The sequence below is a fragment of the Arvicola amphibius genome, chromosome 12 (genome assembly GCF_903992535.2).
Source record: "Arvicola amphibius chromosome 12, mArvAmp1.2, whole genome shotgun sequence".
In the NCBI taxonomy this organism is placed as follows: domain Eukaryota; kingdom Metazoa; phylum Chordata; class Mammalia; order Rodentia; family Cricetidae; genus Arvicola; species Arvicola amphibius.
The window spans coordinates 29,557,475-29,575,836 of record NC_052058.2 but is presented as its reverse complement, the minus strand read 5'-3'; the positions used below and the strand labels follow the sequence as shown (position 1 = coordinate 29,575,836).

General features: G+C 37.1%; 1 protein-coding gene across 13 annotated transcripts in view; it reads right to left on the bottom strand.

The window, feature by feature from the left end:
- LOC119827279 (sarcolemma associated protein) overlaps window positions 1–18,362 on the bottom strand; it is a 134,406-nt gene that overhangs the window by 39,592 nt on the left and 76,452 nt on the right. For 2 of the 13 annotated variants that reach the window (XM_038348785.1, XM_038348784.1), the window contains exons 10-14: window positions 17,979–18,116; window positions 15,235–15,403; window positions 15,097–15,147; window positions 14,626–14,676; window positions 6,080–6,142 (exon numbers count right to left, since the gene is read on the bottom strand). In XM_038348785.1, coding sequence (XP_038204713.1) covers window positions 6,080–6,142; window positions 14,626–14,676; window positions 15,097–15,147; window positions 15,235–15,403; window positions 17,979–18,116 — 472 coding nt within the window. The remainder of the gene's footprint in view (window positions 1–6,079; window positions 6,143–14,625; window positions 14,677–15,096; window positions 15,148–15,234; window positions 15,404–17,978; window positions 18,117–18,362) is intronic. The other 11 variants (XM_038348793.1, XM_038348787.1, XM_038348792.1 and 8 more) reach the window with 6 other exon arrangements.

The window sequence follows — 18,362 nt, the reverse complement described above, 5'->3', positions numbered from 1 at the left end:
AGGAAGCTGAACAGACAACATAATTTTAACTACACAGGGAACCATCAACTAAGCATTTAGTTTAGCCAGAAAGTATAGGATAATGAAATTATCAAAGCCACTGAATCTGTCAAAACTTAACAAATGAGAATTTGTAGCATGAATTGTAGTTGGTCTTAAATAATAAAAACGCAGAGTCAGCTACTAGGGGGTGAAAGCTGAAGGATCAGAGAAGCAAACTGGTCAGCCACTAGAGCTTTACCTCTACGAATGCTCAGACCCAAGGAGCGATCTTGTCCTCAGACTGTACTGAGCTCCTGTCTCCTCCCTCTGCCCAGCCATATCACTCCTGTCCTCACCTCCCTAGGGCTGGGGTTAAAGGTGTCTGATCCCAAGTGCTGGGATCACCTTTGTGTGAGTTCTGTTTCTCTTTTAGACTGGGTCAATTTTGTGTAGCCCAGGATGGTCTTGAGCTAACAGAACCCCTTGCCTCTGTCTCTAGTGCAGGTGTGTGCCACCACTGCCTGGCCTCCATGGCTAACTAGTACAGCTAGCTCTCACTCTGCTTTTCAGGCAAGTTTTATTTGTTGGATCAAAAACAAAATATCACCACAAGAGCGAAGCTTTTTTTTTTTGGTTCACAGGAACAAATTATATACCACATTACTGTGTGGTACAAAATAAAAATAAAGAACAAAGTAGTGTAGGCAAAGGAAAACTAAAGGGGCCTCTGGTGTGCAAACAAACCGCAATCAAAATTCTGTAAAAGATATGCATACTGGTAACTAAAAAGTGAAACTCTAGCCAGGCAGTGGTGGTGCACACCTTTAATCCCAGCACTCGGGAGGCAGAGGTAGGCAGATCTCTGTGAGTCCAAAGCCAACCTGGTCTACAAGAGCTAGTTCCAGGACAGGCTCCAAAACTACAGAGAAACCCTGTCTCAAAAAGACACCAAAAAAAAAAAAAAAAAAAAAAAAAAAAAAAAAAAAGTGAAACTCTAGATTCTGAGAAAATATTACAGTAACAGGAAAACCAAAGCTAGCTCAGCTGGCTCACCATGCTACATGGCCTGGGACAGAGACGGAAGAAACAGGTGACTGCAGGAAAAGCTTCCGCTGATCTCTCCACAGTTCCAAACGTGTGTGTCTCCTCCCTCCTAGTTCACAGCACTTCTGTGTCAAGATCAGAGAGCAGCAGGAAAGACAATCTCTACTAAGTTTCAGAATAATATCATGAGGTAGGCAGTAACAGCTCATTCTGTAAATGAGGTAAAGCTAAAGGAGGTTAATATGCCAGGAATCCTATCGTCAGTGAAAAATCACATCAAGATTCCTCTCGTAACTCTATAAATGGAAAAGAGCCAAAGTCACCTGAAGGGTTGTTTTTTAAAAAGCAAATACCAAAAATAAACTTAATAGAATTAACATCAAGAAATAATCAAATTAAGAAATTTTAATTAGTATTCAACATCAAGCTAGCAACTAATCTTCCTCAGAGAATGGCAGGCAACTCACTAGCAGAAACACAGCTTCAGAACTTCATAGAAGAGGCTCCATGTTTGCATTTTAATAACCCAGGTATCTACACTGGTATTCATCTCAGGGAACAATGAGTTAAAGCACTGCTACTACGGAAGCTGTTTTAAAACAGAGGAAAAAAGGAACAAGCAAAAGAGAAAAGGATTCAGAACTCAAGGACAGAACGACAACGTGGTGAAAACAGACCAATTTCAAGAACAGAAGGATCGCTTCTGCAAAGATAGCCTTGGAATGAATTTACACTTGTTCTCTTCCAGCCGTTCAAGTGTTAAAAGAGCTGCCAACAGCCTTCAATGTATCCTAGACTGGACAAACTAAGAACAAAGAGATCAAATATTAGCAACATCAAACTCTGAAGAAAAAAAAGCAGTACTTTCCTATGATGTGGATATAAACTTCTTTGAGCACAGAACTAATTACTTGTTCTTTATCAAAATAAGCTGATCAGGTTTAGAGAAAAAAAATTTGAACTGAAGTTTAAAAATCTGTTTCAAGTAGAGTATGTACTCAAATAACCCTAAGTCTGACCTCATAGAATGATTCCCAGTAAACACTGAGTTACCCAGCAACACTGATTCGGTGGATTCCTCTAAATAAGGCTTCAGTTTCAATGAGTGAGGTCATAGATGAAAGAAGGAATGGAAGAAGCATGTAGAAACAGTGACTATAATTTCAAAATGATGGGGCCAGGAAAAATTTTTTGCAAACAGTAAGATAAAAACACTTGGAGATAGTGGAAACAAACATGGATTTAAGAATATAAAGGCATGAATTCCACTTCAGGGCACTTGGTAACGCAATCAAGGAGATGGGTCTAGGAAAATAGACAATTTGTCTCTACAAAGCAGACCCTCTGAAAGTTTTCTGGCACCCAGCAGCAAAATTTCTCCCCTTGTGAGGGCATATAGCAGCCAGAGACACCAAAGAGTCAGGCAACTGTGCAGGGAACACTGTCTTCCCTGAGCTCAAGGGAAGAACACTGTTTTCCCTGCACTCAAGGGAAGGTCTTAGGTCTCAGTGTCCTTCATCCTTCATCTTCTCTCTCAGCATTCAAGCTAATCGAGTGACAGATTCATAGACCCAAATGAAACCGATGGATAATCTGTTGGTTCAGAAAGCATCTTTAGCAAAACACAGAAAGTTTTCAATGCATCTATTATGTTTATAAAGAAAACTTCAAGTTGCTGAAGTAACTAAATTTTACTTCTGGGAAGATGGAAGGAACCCAGTCCTTACAAAACCCTGAAGTCCTCAGGATAATTTCTTGCTAAAAGGCTTTTAACAAGTTTTAATGAAACTTGTTCAAGAAGTTACCTGCTGCTTTTAGACTTTATGTAAAGTAATTTTATACAGAATATTTACAAATTGAGAATTATTCAAAGGGTTATACTTAAACCTGATTAAAGCCCACCGTTTCCCCCCTAGGATTAAGAGCTACTCTCTAAAAGAACTTTTAAAAAAATACAGTCTGACTTTCCATACAAGAAAAACATTGAAATGTGTTCCTGCTTACTTATTTTCTACAAAATCAAGTTACTCTCTTATGGGTTCATGCAGGTAAGCTGGAATATTTCCCAATGGATTAAATACAGATGAAGAATCAAATGGAAGCAAACCATGTGCTTTGTAGTTTTTAAAACGCTGATTTATGCTCCATAAGACCAGTAAACAATAAAGACAAGGCATTAACACTTTCAAAAGACTGGAAACACAGATCTGAAGCACTGCTGCTCGCTGAATACACACTTGGTGAGAGAGACCAATCGACTTAAGATGCCTCACCATTTAAAAGCAGCAAAAACGATTGTGTATGGCTGTCAATACATAATTCCAAACTGCTCTAAAACTCTTTTGATAAGTTTATCTGTGTCTCCTTGCTTGTGGTAATACTCATTAAACTTAGTATCTACAATGACAGCTTGCCATAAAATAATGACCCTTCTAACAACAAACAAGGCTAGAGGTAACTTAACCTTGTTCCAGTAATCATATATTTAGGAGTTAAATTAATTTGGAAAATTTAAGATAACATCTGGAATTATCAAAAGCAAACCGTTGCTACCTAAAATTCAGAAAATTCAGAACCATGTCCTAAATACCCTCTCAGCCACTCAGAGGTGAACCTTTCACTATGTGCACAAAACACTCGACAGATTAGGATACATAGATGCCCTTGTGCTTTGCTTTGTTTAGTCTCCTGACCTTTGCTTTTGTATACAAGAATCAGGTTCCAGTCTGACTTGCCTTCTGTGGACCATAGGTGCAGTATTTTCCCATGCAATCACACAGTCTGTACAAACATCACTTGGTTAGCTAATATTCTCATTGAGGAGATTTGCTGTAACTTCTCTAACTTCTGTTTTCTTAATGCTTGTTGGATCATTTTTCCCACAAAAGTATAATATAATAATAAAACTCTAAGCAGATTTTTCAATATTAAAAGTATATTTAATTAAATATGTATATGCAGATACCTGTACAGACAATGTATGTCCCAGAACTTCAAACCTGCAGACTTATTAAACTGCCCCGGCACAAAAGCCTTTATTAGTTTTTGGGGGTGGGGTCACAGTCCAAGATAGTGGAAAGACGGAGCAAGACAGCAATGACGACGCCTTTAATGACGCTGTCAGGAAGCTATTCATATCTTTTTCTCTCCCATCCCTTTGAGTGGAAGATATTTTTTCTTTTAAAGATTTATTTATTTACTATGTATCCAGTGTTCTGTCTGCACACCCAAAGAGGGCACCAGATCTCATTAGAGAAGACTGCGAGCCACCATGTGGTTGCTGGAAATTGAACTCAGGACTTCTGAAGGAACAGCCAGTGTTCTTAACCACTGAGCCATCTCTCTAGACCCTCTAAGCAGATTTTCTTCATTTAAAATACTAAAGTATAGTCTTTATATTACCTTAAATTAAGTATGTAATATAAATTAGACATTGAAAAAGGTTTTCCATTTCCTTTTTTCAAATAGGCAAATGATAAGAATAAATTCTGTGATCTTTACTTGTTACTAACTAAATAAGGACTTCTGAAAATTGTAACTCAACATTCTTTTGATCATCCTCTCATTTGCTGTGCTCAAAATACAAATCCTAAAAGCTCACTGTGCCAACTGCCATAAGTGAGATGCAGTGGTCAAAAGATTAAAAAAAAAAGTCTTTGGTTCACAAAATTAAGAAAATTGGAAAAATGTTATATTTATTAAATAAACTACCTTAAATAGCTTTAAATTTTATTAGAGATCTACAACTGAGAGGAAAAAGAACCAGCAGCTCTTCTAAAAGCATTTACTGCAATTACATATTTTTCTAAATGTCTCCTGGGAGTTAAACTGTGACCCACTAAACTGTAGGTTCTCACTCAAGGTGTGGCCCTTATAACCTCGTGAGGTCCTGGAATTAAGAGTGGGGCAAACATATATGCATGGAGAACTACAAAATGAGATATGGATTAAAAAAACCTGGGAAGCCATTCACTTTAGAGGGAAAAGGAAAGGAAAAATCCCGGGAGTAATTGCCTAACTGGAAAGAGCATGCACATAAACAAGACTTGGTAAATTTTACTTATCACTAACAACACCAAGTGAACGTTATAATTTTCTAATAGAGATTTAAGATGCTATAGGGATTTCAAATAAAAAGGATTCACAACATTTTGTTTAGAACTCAGGAGGGGTCTAAATCACCAAGAGCCAGCCTACCTTAAATATTCCTAAAGACAGCCTTATGGGACTTGGGCACATTGGTCGGTCAAACAGAGGGTGAGCCAACGCACTGCTACCCATGCCCTAAGATAAAAAGCTCATTCTATACTGAGGGTCATCTTTGGAGCTCAGAGCCCCAGAAGGCTACTTGGCTTTAAATAGCTTCATTTAATCTGAGAAATGTATTTAAGAATCTCAAATTCAATCTGTGATAGAACTAGAACTTGAATAAAGAAGCCATGTTATCAATATTTCTTCATCAAGTATCCACATACAAAGTTTAGGTGTGAGCAGGAGAGATGGTTCAGCAGTTAAGAGCACTGGCTGCTCTGGCAGAGGACCTGGGTTTGATTCCCAGCACCCAGTTGGTAGCTGACAACTCTCTGTAATTCTAGTTTCAGAGGATCTGAAGCCCTCCTCTGGCCTCTGAAAGCACCACACACACGTGGTGCACAGACATACACACAGGCAGAGCAAACAAATACACATATAAAAATAAACACTTTCAGAAAGATAGTTTAGGTACTTTACATCCCAGACAGTCTGTTTTATTCCCTGATGAGTGAGTGACTTTAAGTTAGCAAGTTTGAAATTTCTTCCTGTGTGTTTTAATGTGTTTCTCTCTCATGCTCTGTGTGTGTAGGACCATCAATATGAAATACTCCACTCCATATGTGAAGGAACTGCAATAAGAATATTTTTCTCAAAAGAAACAAATAGGTTTGCGGATGCCTGAAGACAGTTACTTGCACACTTCTACTCCAGCAAATACACCCATTTCCTTGCTTTTCCTGACTTCTTAATTTCAGCCCTTGACTCCATTAAAATCAATGTGAAAATACTCTGTACTCACTCTGACATTCTAGGAACTGATGAATAAGAGTGCAGGCCCCGCCACTCTCTGAAAGCAAGTGTTCTAATAAAGAAAGAAAGACCTTTAAGGATATAGTTTGTTGCTGTCTTGAAATAAACAACAGCAAAGGTTTAAAAAATGAAATATTTTAACATAGGTAATTGAAAAGGACTAATAAAGTTGAATATATTTTAACACATACTTTGGAATTAAATAACTGAAAGTTGTAATTTATATAATCATGAGTTTACTTTGAATGGCTAGCTTTTAAAGGTGCAGTTTTTATACAAAGAGCTGAAAAAAACAAAACAAATATATTGCTTTTATATATATAATATTTAATAATAACATATTGATTTAAAATACATTTCTTTTTACATTTTTCATATGTACCTTTCTCCATAACAGGTTTGTAAATACTCTACTTAAGTGATTTTTGTGTTTTTATTATTGAATTAATTTCATGTTCAAAGTTGTTGGTCTTAATTAAGATGTAAAAGGTAAAAACTTTAAGAATGTATAAAATCAGTCAGGCATGGTAGCATATGCCGAAGATTCCAACATCCAGGAGGATGAGGCAGGAGCACCGCCATGAGTCTGAGACCACATGGGCTACAAGGTGACTTTCAAGAGACCTTGGACTATGATATAAGCCTTATTTTTTTTTTTTTTAAAAAAAAAAGTTGGAAAGGGGTTACCATACAATAATTTCTTTAAATTTCTAAGAAATGAATGAGACAGATATATTTATACATTCATTTTCACAAATGGCTTCCCACTAAGTACCATACTCCATACCATACACCATTACACTGCATTGCTTATCTCCACCCAAGTTATCATGCTCTACACAGCTGAAAATAAGAGCTTCATAAACGATTTTGCTTACATCAGAAATAATCCATTTTGTAAAAAGTAGAATTAAAAAAGAGAAAATTAGAATTTAACACAGTAGTTAAAGAACTCCAGCCCTTTCCTTCGCTAAGTCAAAGGTCAAAGGCTAACCCATAAATCTAGATAACATTCTTCAGTTACATACCCATGTCTTCAAAGCTACACAAGAGATTCTAGAAGGTCTCTGTTAAAAGGCTGTGCTCCAATGTGGTAACTACCAGGAGGGTAGGTCTAAGGCACTCAAGCCCAGAGTGAGCACCACCCTCACCATGAGCTCCTACTCCTCTCACCTCAACCAACCCACTTCTCTGCTGTCTTGTCTTGTATAACAGGGACTCCTGACATCTCTTAGTTAACTGCCTTCCTAACCTTTCAAATCTGTCATTTTCCTTTAACTAGTTACACGGTACCCAAAGGGTCCATGAAAGGTAAATATGGGGAGAAAGATGAATACAACTTTTTAGAGAGATGAATAACAAGTACAGTACAGCCCCAAATGGAAAACAATTAAAAATTAACTGCAACAAAAATCTGGGATTAAAGAAGTAATTTTAAACAAATAGAATTCATCAACAAGCTAACAGAAAACCCCAGTAGATTAGAAAATGTCAAGGCAAAAAGTGGTTTATATAAACTCTAAACCATAATAACACTTTCAAAACTCAAACTATACAATATCATGTTAAGTGTGAAAACGTGTTTGGATAGGTAAAGAAAATATTGTTCATATATGTGACAGAGTTTTAGTTTTTTTTCTTTTTTTTTCTCATTTTTTTTATTAAAGATTTCCATCTCCTCCCCTCCTCCTCCCCCTTCCCTCCCCTCCCTTCCACCCATACCCCCATACCACCCCCAGAGTTTTAGTTTTATGCAGTCATAAAGATAAATAATCTGCAAGAGAATGGATAGAACTGATGATCAGCATGTTAAAACACGATAAGCGAGACTCAGAAAGACAAATAGCAAAAGTGTCTTTCATATGTAAAATCTAGATTGAAATGTATATATATATAACATATGTGATATGAAAGTAGGAAGGGAATATGTCGGGTGATGAAGTAGCCTAAAAGGAGGAAGAACAAGAAAAGATAATGGGAGGGAAAAAGGACAAATATATCTACGTATGAGCTAGCTTTAATTCATTTATTTATTTGATATGAAAGCAAAAGGAACCATTGGGGAAAGGAGGAGAATCAGTGGAGGGAAAGAGGAAAGGACAAACACACACAAGAATGTCATAACCTTTCGTATATGCTTATCAAAAAATTTAAAGACTTACTTGGAACTAAAGTTGAACATACATAAAGAACTTTATGACACTTATCTGAAACCAAATTTCAGACCAATATTAACCAATTTCTGGTGATTATTAAAAACCAGGAATCCCCCTAGGTGGTCTGAATGAAATGGCCTCCATAGGGTCATATATTTGAATGTTTGGTCCTCAGTGGAACTGTTTGGGAAAGATTAGGGGGTGTGGCCTTGTTGGATGAGGTGTATCACGGGGGTGAGCTTTGGGGTTTCAAAAGCCCAAGCCAGGCCCATCTCATGCTCTCTTGGCATGTAACTTGCAGACCAGATGTGTGCTCTCTGCTACTTCTCCAGCCTGTGCCACGCTTCCCACTGTGATGACATAGACTCATCCTTTGTAACTGTGAACTCCCAATTAAAAGCTTTCTTCTAGAGCTGCCTCACGGTCACGGTGTTCCTAAACAGCAACACAACACTCACTGTTTCTCACTAGCCTAAAAAAGCACCCTAGTTTTCCACGCAGGAACCCAAAAGTTCAGAAAAGGATTTTGGATCCCCTGCCAAGTGGGTTCTGAATCCTCTGGCAGAGCAGTCAGTGCTCTTAATCAGTGAGTCATCTCCCCAGCGCCCTATATACTCTATTTTTAGTATCTGAACCCAATCCTGAAAATATTTAGTAGGTTGGCTTAGCTCAAGTCTGCTATCAATGTATATACATACATACATACATGGATATGTATATGTATATATATATATGTATATATATATATATATATATATATATGCCACATCTACAAAAGCACCTTTCACATGCATAAGACAACCCTGTCACCATCCATATAAAGCATGACACTTAATAGTTTACTACTTGATTTCAGGTCCTTAAAAATCAAGTTGACACAACTACAGAGCATATTATCATCACTGCAATCCAAAAGAAATCAGATGTTTACTGGAAGGAAAACTAGTCTCTGTGATATTGGTTAAAGAAAAGGAAAAAAGACAAACATGGGAACATACGCCATTCGAATGCGGCTCATTCTAACAGAGACATGATGTGGCAGGCATAAAATAAATACATGATTTCAAATACCTAATAAGGAAAATTAATGTGAAATGTTTCATTAATAATCTTCAAATACTGACTAAATATTTAAATAACATTTTTGATATTGTTGGTTAAATAAAATTTAGCATTAGAATATTTTACTTGCTTCTTTTTAAACTTTACTGTAGTTAGCAGAAAATTTTAAAGTTTATAACTGCTCTATTACTTCTAGACAGCACTATTCTATACTCAAACATACTTAAATAATCCTTATTTTAAAAAGAAACAAAAACTTCTGGTATGAAATCTGTGCTTGTAAAAAAGTTGAATCACTTCAAAAAGAGTTTATTGGAAGAAGAATGAACCACATCTCTAGACACTGCTGACATTTTCTCTTGCACCTATACTTAGTATTTTCTCTACTATTTCAAGGGTGATGTTAACTTAATTCATAAAAACCATGGCTATGAACTTGGCATTGTTTGAAAATGTAAATTATCTTATTACAAAGTCCATTCCACAATAAAATGTGGCATAAGAGAAACATAAAACTTACTGTCAAAATGTCCTACTAGTTATTCTTATGCTACTTAAATTATTGTCAACAAAGACCCAAATGTTTTAACAATGGAAAAATAACTAAAGCAAGGAGTTCCCCATAACAATACAAAATATTTTATTTAAATATTAAATTAAGGAGTCTGGCTATTTGCTAATAAGAGAGCAGTTTACTGGTCTAAATTTTCTGTCAAAAAATTTACACAGTAATTTGATAACTTTTGTTAAAAGATGTTTTTTATGTATATAAAGATTCTTAACTGAAAAAAATGAAAGTTCACAGCTTGCATTAATGTAACACTTGACACATATTCAAGGAAATATGGATTTAATGAAAAAGTATATAAGCAGAAAGGAAAAGGCAGGCAAATAATAATGGAAATCATAAAATCATTTAAGGAAAATGAATACTTAGAAGACAAAGATTAACTCACTTAAAAATTCGCTAAACCCTTTTAATGAACAGCAACTAAGAGTCTTGGTAAAATGAACACAAACTACACTTCTAAAATTCCTCAAACTCAAACTCAAAAACTCAAATCTGAAAACCTTAAGGCATTTTACAAAATACACTGAATAGTCAAATAGCAATTGATATTTTTTTTCTTGAGAATCATGCATGAAATATGTAATATTAGACCTTGACTGTACAGTTCACATATACATGACTTTCTGGACCTGCTTTGGCAGTTACTATAAGAAACTCTTTTTTCCTTTTTATAATGATGGAATTGAATCCAAGGCATAAACTAGGGAAACTCTTGAAGCTAAATCTTCAGTTCACCCATTTTTTATTTAACACAAGTCAAAAGAAACTCCTTCTTAACTTTGACCTCTTGCTATGGATGATAAAGATATACCCTGATATGTGGAAAACAGTTTCATTACAAATTCTATTTCTTTTTTCTTTTCTTTTTCCTTGTTTTTTTTTTTTAAAGACCAGGTTTCTCTGTAGCTTTAGAGTCTATCCTGAAACTCACTCTGTAGACTAGGCTGGCACCAAACTCACAGAGATCCTCCTGCCTCTGCCTCCAGACTGCTGGGATTAAAGGCGTGTGCTACCACTGCCCTGCTATAAATCCTATTTCTGACCCTGACATCTTTGTAGAAAGAAGCAGCGGGGCTGCGTCCTGCCACCTGCCCGCCTAGCTTTACACCCGAAAGGGCGCCAATCTGTAGAATTGAAGCGGCGGGCTTTGTCCCGCCACTGGGCTAGCTTTGAAGGAGAGTGCACTGAGACCTGGCCAATGGCTCCCTGCTCCCTGCCTGCACCTGAGCAGATGGCGGAATCAGGCTTAGGCAAGCAGGAGAGCATGGCGGATTTCTGCCACCATAGAGAGAGATGTTTCCAGGCTGCGTGGTGCTCTGCGCGTCAGATTTGGCTGTAACTTGGATGAAAAGAGTTTCTGTGCCGCACACTCAGTCTCAGAATTAAAGTGCTGAGTGTGGCTCCTACCTGGAGGCCCCAGAGCTAGTAGAAAATGGTACATCCTCCATTTTGAAATTGGAGAGAGGTGGAGCCAACATCCAGAACAGCCCGGAGGCTCTACAGCTCAGAGGTGCAACCGATTCAGAGTCACAAGCGGCTCCGCCATGTTGGACTGGGCATGGCAAGCCCGCAGTACCTATTTTTGACCTAGGAATGTCACAGCTTAGAGTCTTAAGTGCTTAGCGATGTAAAGGCGCAAATCAAACATGTTTCTCGACAGTAGAAAAATTATAGATTCACAATAGGACAGATTCAGACAGACTTTTAAATGAGTCACAATGTTGGATGAATGTATGTAGGCTTGAGAGAGAAGAAAAAAATATAAAAAATAAAGTTAATGCCTAAAAAAAGGGTAAAGTCTTTAAAGAGACAGAATAAAGTAAAATGATAGAATAAAAATAAGCCACATAAAAATGAAAAATTCACAGAGAGTCTGGATTATGTATTTTATTGTGTTTTCTTTAAAATTTTTGACTGTAAAGGAGCTAAATACAGAGAGACATTTCATTATATGGGCTGCCAGTCTAGACCAGAATGGACATCTTAACGGTATGACTTCAGGATTTGGATCTAAAAACATGATGCTTTGGAAAAGAGTTTCTTCTTTTGTTTTCACAGAGGACGAGACTCTGTGGATTGCTTCTATCCCAATATGGTATGATAGACCACGCCCTCCTGAAAAGTTGCTGTGAACACCTTCAGAAAATTACTTTGCTCAACTGCTGACTGAGATGACCCTGGCACACAGGTTATACCATAAAAGACCTAAATAACAGCGCCCCCGTTCAGCAAAAAGCAGTTTGGAGAGAAATAACTGCGCCCATTTTCCCAAATATTGTTTATAAATGTTCTCTTACATTTAAAGGGGGATATGATATAGAGATGAATAATTTGCAGTGGTATGGATTTTAAGGTCAATTTGTTATATGTATATGTATTTCTGATCTTGATTAAGCTATTTTGATTGTGTAGTTCATTTTAAAAACTGTAATGTATAATTAGGAAATATAGGTTGTTAATGGATAATCATCGATAATAGTCAAGCTTGTAGTCATGTTAGTTAGATTTTCTAGATATATAGAGATATACTTTAATTAAATAGGCATTCTTCATATCTTTCAATAGTCAAACTTGTAGTCATGTTAGTTAGATTTTCTAGATGTGCATAGATATATTTCAGATAGGCATTCTTCATATCTTTCAAAGACTGCAGAATATGGCATTTAATGTTTTAATAACTTAGGGTTTTTCATGACAATGAGACACGTCTGCTCCTGGCAGTACCAATCTACTTCGAGAGGAAGATGGGCATCGAAGAGGCTCCTTATGGAGTTTGTTAGCCATTTGGGCAAGAAACTGCTCTTGCCTGGACTGATGCATAAACTGGACACAAGGAACCCACAGAAAGAGGACTGCTAAACTTGCCTAAAGGTGAGATGGTCCTTCGGGGTTCCTGATTCATGAAAGAGTCTGCGAGACGTCTTTCTGCAGGACACAGCAGAAAATGACTGAACTGGCTTTGGAATTTCCTGCTTCATGGAAATGTCTGCTGGATACTTATGGGCCTGTAGGCTGAAGATGGATGCCCCAATGGTACAGAGGAACTTTGGGTGACTGTCCAGGCAGCGAGTTGTCTCTGTCATTTCTAGAGTTTGAAAGTTGCATATGACTTGTTTACTTAGGTAATATTATATCCTTCTGGAGTCTTTGATGGAGTTGAAGAATAAATAGATAGTTATAGCTTTCCTTAGTTATGATAAAAGATAAAATAGATTTAAATATTGTAACTGTAATTCTTGCTTGATAACTCTTTTGTTACTTTTACTATGTTAAAGTTAAAGCCTTTTTTTTTTTTGTTTAAACAGAAAAAGGGGAAATGATGGAGGAGAGTTATCTGTCTATGTTACTTTCATTGGTTAATTAATAAAGAAAACTGCCTTGGCCCTTTAAGAGAACAGAAAATTAGGTAGGCGGAGTAGACAGAACAGAATTGTGGGAAAAGGGATAGCAGGCAGTGGGGAGACACTTCAGGCAGTCACCATAGTGAGTCTCCATGCTTCTCCTCTCCGAGATGGATGCAGGTTAAGATCTCTCCTGGTAAGCCACACCTCATGGTGCTACACAGATTACTAAATATGGGTTAAAGCAAGATATGAGAATCAACCAATAAGAGGCTACAGATAACGGGCCAGGCCGTATTTAAATGAATACAGTTTCTGTGTAATTATTTTGGGTAAAGTTAGCCGGGTGGCGGGACGCAGCCCCGCCGCTCCCTTCTACACATCTTCTAACTTCTTCATATTAAAATTAGCTAGCACATCAGTTCGCACTGAAAATAACTCCACTCCTTTACTACTCCAACTGTCCACAGTTAAGGTGACACACTTGGAGTTCATACTCGTCAATCTTAGAGGAAAGGGGTGAGGGGCCAGTGAATGGGGATCTGAAGGCTTCAGAATTACAAAAGCCAGTGACCTAAAAGCGTCCCATGTGCTGTGCATAGTGGCTCATGGCGGACAGCACTGAGTTCACTGCCAGCCTGACTTATTTAGACAGCTCCAGGACAGCCAAGGGACACAGCAAGACTGCATAAAGAAGAAAAGGGAAGAACAACAAGAAAACTAACACATTGGCTGCAGGCTGTGATCAACGGAGAACTCCTGCTACCCAGAAAAACATGAATGAAAGAACCAGAAACTACCAAAAAAATTTCTCACTAGAAAGATGCCTAATCTCATTCTCTGATGAATAAAACAGAGGGGTAAAGTCGTTTCCATCGGCATGGTAGCACACTCTTTAATCCCAGCACTCAAAAGGCAGAGGCAGGAGGATTGCTGTGAGTTTGAGGCCAGCCTGATCTAAAAAGTGAGTTCAAAAAAGCCAAAGATACAGAGAAACCCTATCTTGACAAACAAAACCAAACCAAACCAAAACAAACAAACAACCTCCCCCCCACATGTTTAATAAGCTTGCACACTGCAATGGAGACCTGGAAGCTGAGCACAAATGAAACAGAACAGTAATAGAGCTCTTCAGAAGGTAAGAGCCATATCAAACAAGCCACAACAATGAAAACCATTTTCTTATCTAAGTCACTGCAATTTCCACACGACAAGGGATATCTAAGAAGAGATCACATCTTGTGTCTTAGTCTGTAAAGAGAAGCTGGAGTTTAAAAGACAAAACTTGGTGATAAGTGCACAGTTATAAATGTGTTTATTCTAAGCACTAAAAATCATTAGGCATTTAGCTCTCTGTCCTGCTTAAATGATAAAAGGATATCACAAAAAAAGTTTTTTACGCTACCTTTTTCTGTGCTCCCATTTATTTTAGGTAAGAAGTCATCAACTTGTATCCCTAGGATTAAGACAGGATATCATTGCCTGATCAAACAAAGAATTAATTTTAAAACTGGCTTCATTGTAACTACGGCATTTCCTATTCCTACTCATGCTGACTCTGTATATATAGAACACTATATGCAGAAGAAGAGTTCAAGTGCTATTCTTTACAATTCAGGCTTGGGGACCTTCCAAAGAACCTCAAAAGAAAGAGGATACTAAGACCACCTCAGAGGCAGGACCCTCACTGTCTGCAGGACTACACAATGGTGCCCTCTGGTGGCAATCATGAACATTTTAAAAGGAGATTTTCTGAAAGTATCCTTTGATTCTTGACAAGTAAACTATCAAACGTGAGAAGTAAACAATGTGAGAGGTCAAGGATGTGAACAAACAAAAGCTTAGTGAGAACATCTGTAAAGAAGGTGACACCTACCTAAGCTGCTGCATTCTTTAAGAGTTTTCTCCTGCAGATGTTCTAACCGTACTGTAAAAAACAGTCCAAGAAAAAGATATTTCACAGACAAAGGAAATAAAAATCAAATAAAACCAATTTCTGTATCAGCTAGCTTACCTTGTAAAGCTGTTAGCCTTTCATTGGTGAAATCATTATCAGCTTGCAAAGCTTCTATTTTTGCCTGGAGCTCCTGTTCTTTTTCTTCCATTTCATCTATTTTATTCTGTAATTCTTTCTTCTCAGCTTGTCCTTTCTGTTGGATTTCCTCCTGTTTTCCCTCTGCTACCTGTTGAGTAGGGCTCTTCAGTCATTTCACAAAACCTCACTTTGCTTTAAGCAGCCTAAGGCCAGGACTGACTTCATTCATTTATACTTCTAAGGAATCTATTCAGAATTAGAGAATATATTTATAAAGCTGATTTTCTAAAACAAAGACAGATGTAATGTCAAAACTGACATGGCACTGAGAAGGGAAGAACTTAGGAGCAAACAAGCACTCACAAAGATAAACACATAGATAAGGAGTCAAAATTAAATCCTCTGTGGTTTTTAAATGGGAAATATATAACCCAAATTTACTATTATTACAACTTGTTTGTACATTTTAAAATGTTATATCAATTTAAAATTTATTTATGTTTGGCTAAAAAGATGATGGCACAAACCCTTAAATACGTTTCTCTTGATAAGAACTCCCTGAGAACTACCATAAGTGATGCTTGGCCTGCTGACACACTCAGCTGAGGCCAGGTCATTTTTCTCTTGTTTTAATTGATTTTTAAGTCAATATCACAAAGGACTGTGTTTTACTGTATATTTTTCATATATGTGTCTAGACATTTATCTTTATTTGCATTGCCCTTCCTAATGACTCCAGCCTCTCTGGCTGTTTCCTTTCCTCGTTCCAAACAGTTCCCTTTCTGCTTTATATGATATGCGTTCTATTAGCCACTCCTCTCTCCAACCCCACCATCTCTTCCTTCCCTCTGGACCCCCTTCTAGTTTCATGACCCACCAACAGATACAAATTACACTAAGATGGATTTTCAGCAATACAAAACTTTGAAGGACCAACTAGACATTATTTTATGGTCTGATTTCTTTATTCCAAATGTCCCAGAGGGAATAGCAACTGAAACAGAATCAAGAGCACACCTGAAAGACAACCAGGGCTCAAACAAATTACTCCAAGCTCCCTTTGAGTTTGTTGCAGCACTGAACAACTGGTCCCTAACTTTGAGAAGACCTAAAAATGAGTAGGTTTTTAAAAAGTATCAGACTATATTAGATTTTGTTAATTCTTTTTTAAAAACTTTATTATTACTGTATGTGCATATGCATATATGATGCATGGGTAGGTGCACATGGAGATCACAGCACAATTCTGTGGTGTCAATTTCTTTCACCTTTGCATGGGCTCCCAGGAAAGAACAGGCTTGTATGACTTTACCCTATGAGACACCTTACTCCTACTCTATGATTTTACTATTACTGCATGTATCTCATTTTGGCCCTTGACTACCACTTTAAAATTTATTAATATTATTAATAAAATAATCATTAATTTATTATTAATAAAAATAAATAATTTATTATTATTATTTGCATGTGTGTGTCTGCCTATATATCTTTGTGTTTACATGTGTGTGTTATACAAGGCTAAGTTCTGGGGCATGGGTTCCATAACCCTCACACGGAGATCAGAGGACAACTTTGGGGACTTTCTGTCCTTCCACCATGTTCTATGACCAAACTTAAAGCTTGCATGACTGCTGTGGGAAATGTTCTTGTACTCTGTAAAGATTTGTCACTCATATCAGTTTAAGAAAATACTGATTGACCACTACCCAGGCAGGAAGAATAGGCGGGGCAACCAGACTAAGAATTCTGGGAAGAGGAAAGGCCAAGTTAGTCACCAGCCAGATGCAGAAGAAGCAAGATGAGAACACTGATAAAAGGTACCAAGCCATGTGGCTAACACAGACAAGAATTATGGGTTAAGTTGTAAGAGTTGGTTAATAATAAACCTGAGCTAATAGGCCAAATAGTTTATAACCATTATAAGCCTCTGTGTGTTTCTTTGAGACTGAATGAGTGCAGGACAGAAACTCCGATTACACAGGACAAGTGCCCACACTCTGCATCATCTTGCCAATCCACATCATATGAGAATAGATGATTCTCATTTACTTCCAAGTGTATATTAGAAGATGCTGTTCTTTTCTATACCATCCAATCTTAGTTCATGTGGTGGGGAAGCAAACACTGAAAGATGACTATTGTGAAGCACTGACTCTATTTCCATCTACAGGAAGTATGTCTGTTTTAAAGGCTTTCAGTTCCCAACAGCAATGGAGGGTAGACTAAACAGAATACATTTTCTATTTTCACTGTCAATCTCAACGTTTCAGTTTTACCAAATTTTACATTAACAATTAGTGAGCGATGCATAAACTTTCAGGCTGTTTTAGTAGTTAGAGACTATTAGCTTAACATGCTTTCAGGTAGAGTAAAAACAAAATGTGATGGTTTGAGTAAGAATGTCTATCATAGGCTTATATGTCTGAATACTTGGTCCCCAGATGGTAATGCTGTTTGGATAGGTTTAGGAAGTATGGCTTTGCTGGAGGAAGTATGCCACAGAGGATAGGCTTTGTGGTTTCACAATCCTTAAGCCAGTTCCAGTGAGCTCTCAGCTTCTAGCTCCAGTCACCATAACTGCTTGCTGCCACACTTCCTCTCCATGATGCTGATAGAGTCTTAATTTCTGGAACTTTAAGCCCAAATAAACCTTTCCTTCTATAAGGTGTCTTGGGTATGGTGTTTTAACACAGCAGTAGAAAAGAAACTAATATACATACCTTTAATTTATCAGATAAATCTTTAATTTCATTAACCGCTCCATTATATTTATTGGCTAACTCTCTTAATTCTTCCTGAGTCCGTTCATTCATTTCTTTTAAGTGGGTACATTCATCTTCAGTATTACTCAGACTTCTCTGCAATTCAAGTTCACATGCAATTCATTTAGAATAAATGGATACTTATTTAAATTTTATCATAAATTCAACTTGTAAAAAGTATAGCTTGGACTATCAACATTTGGACTAAACTTGTATAAAACTGAATTAAAAGACAAAATAATTTCAGTTTATTTAAGGAACATGTATACGAAAACACTACTAAGATTTTTTTTTAATGTTGGGAAATGGGACAGAAATAGCTACCTATTACTTATACTTTAA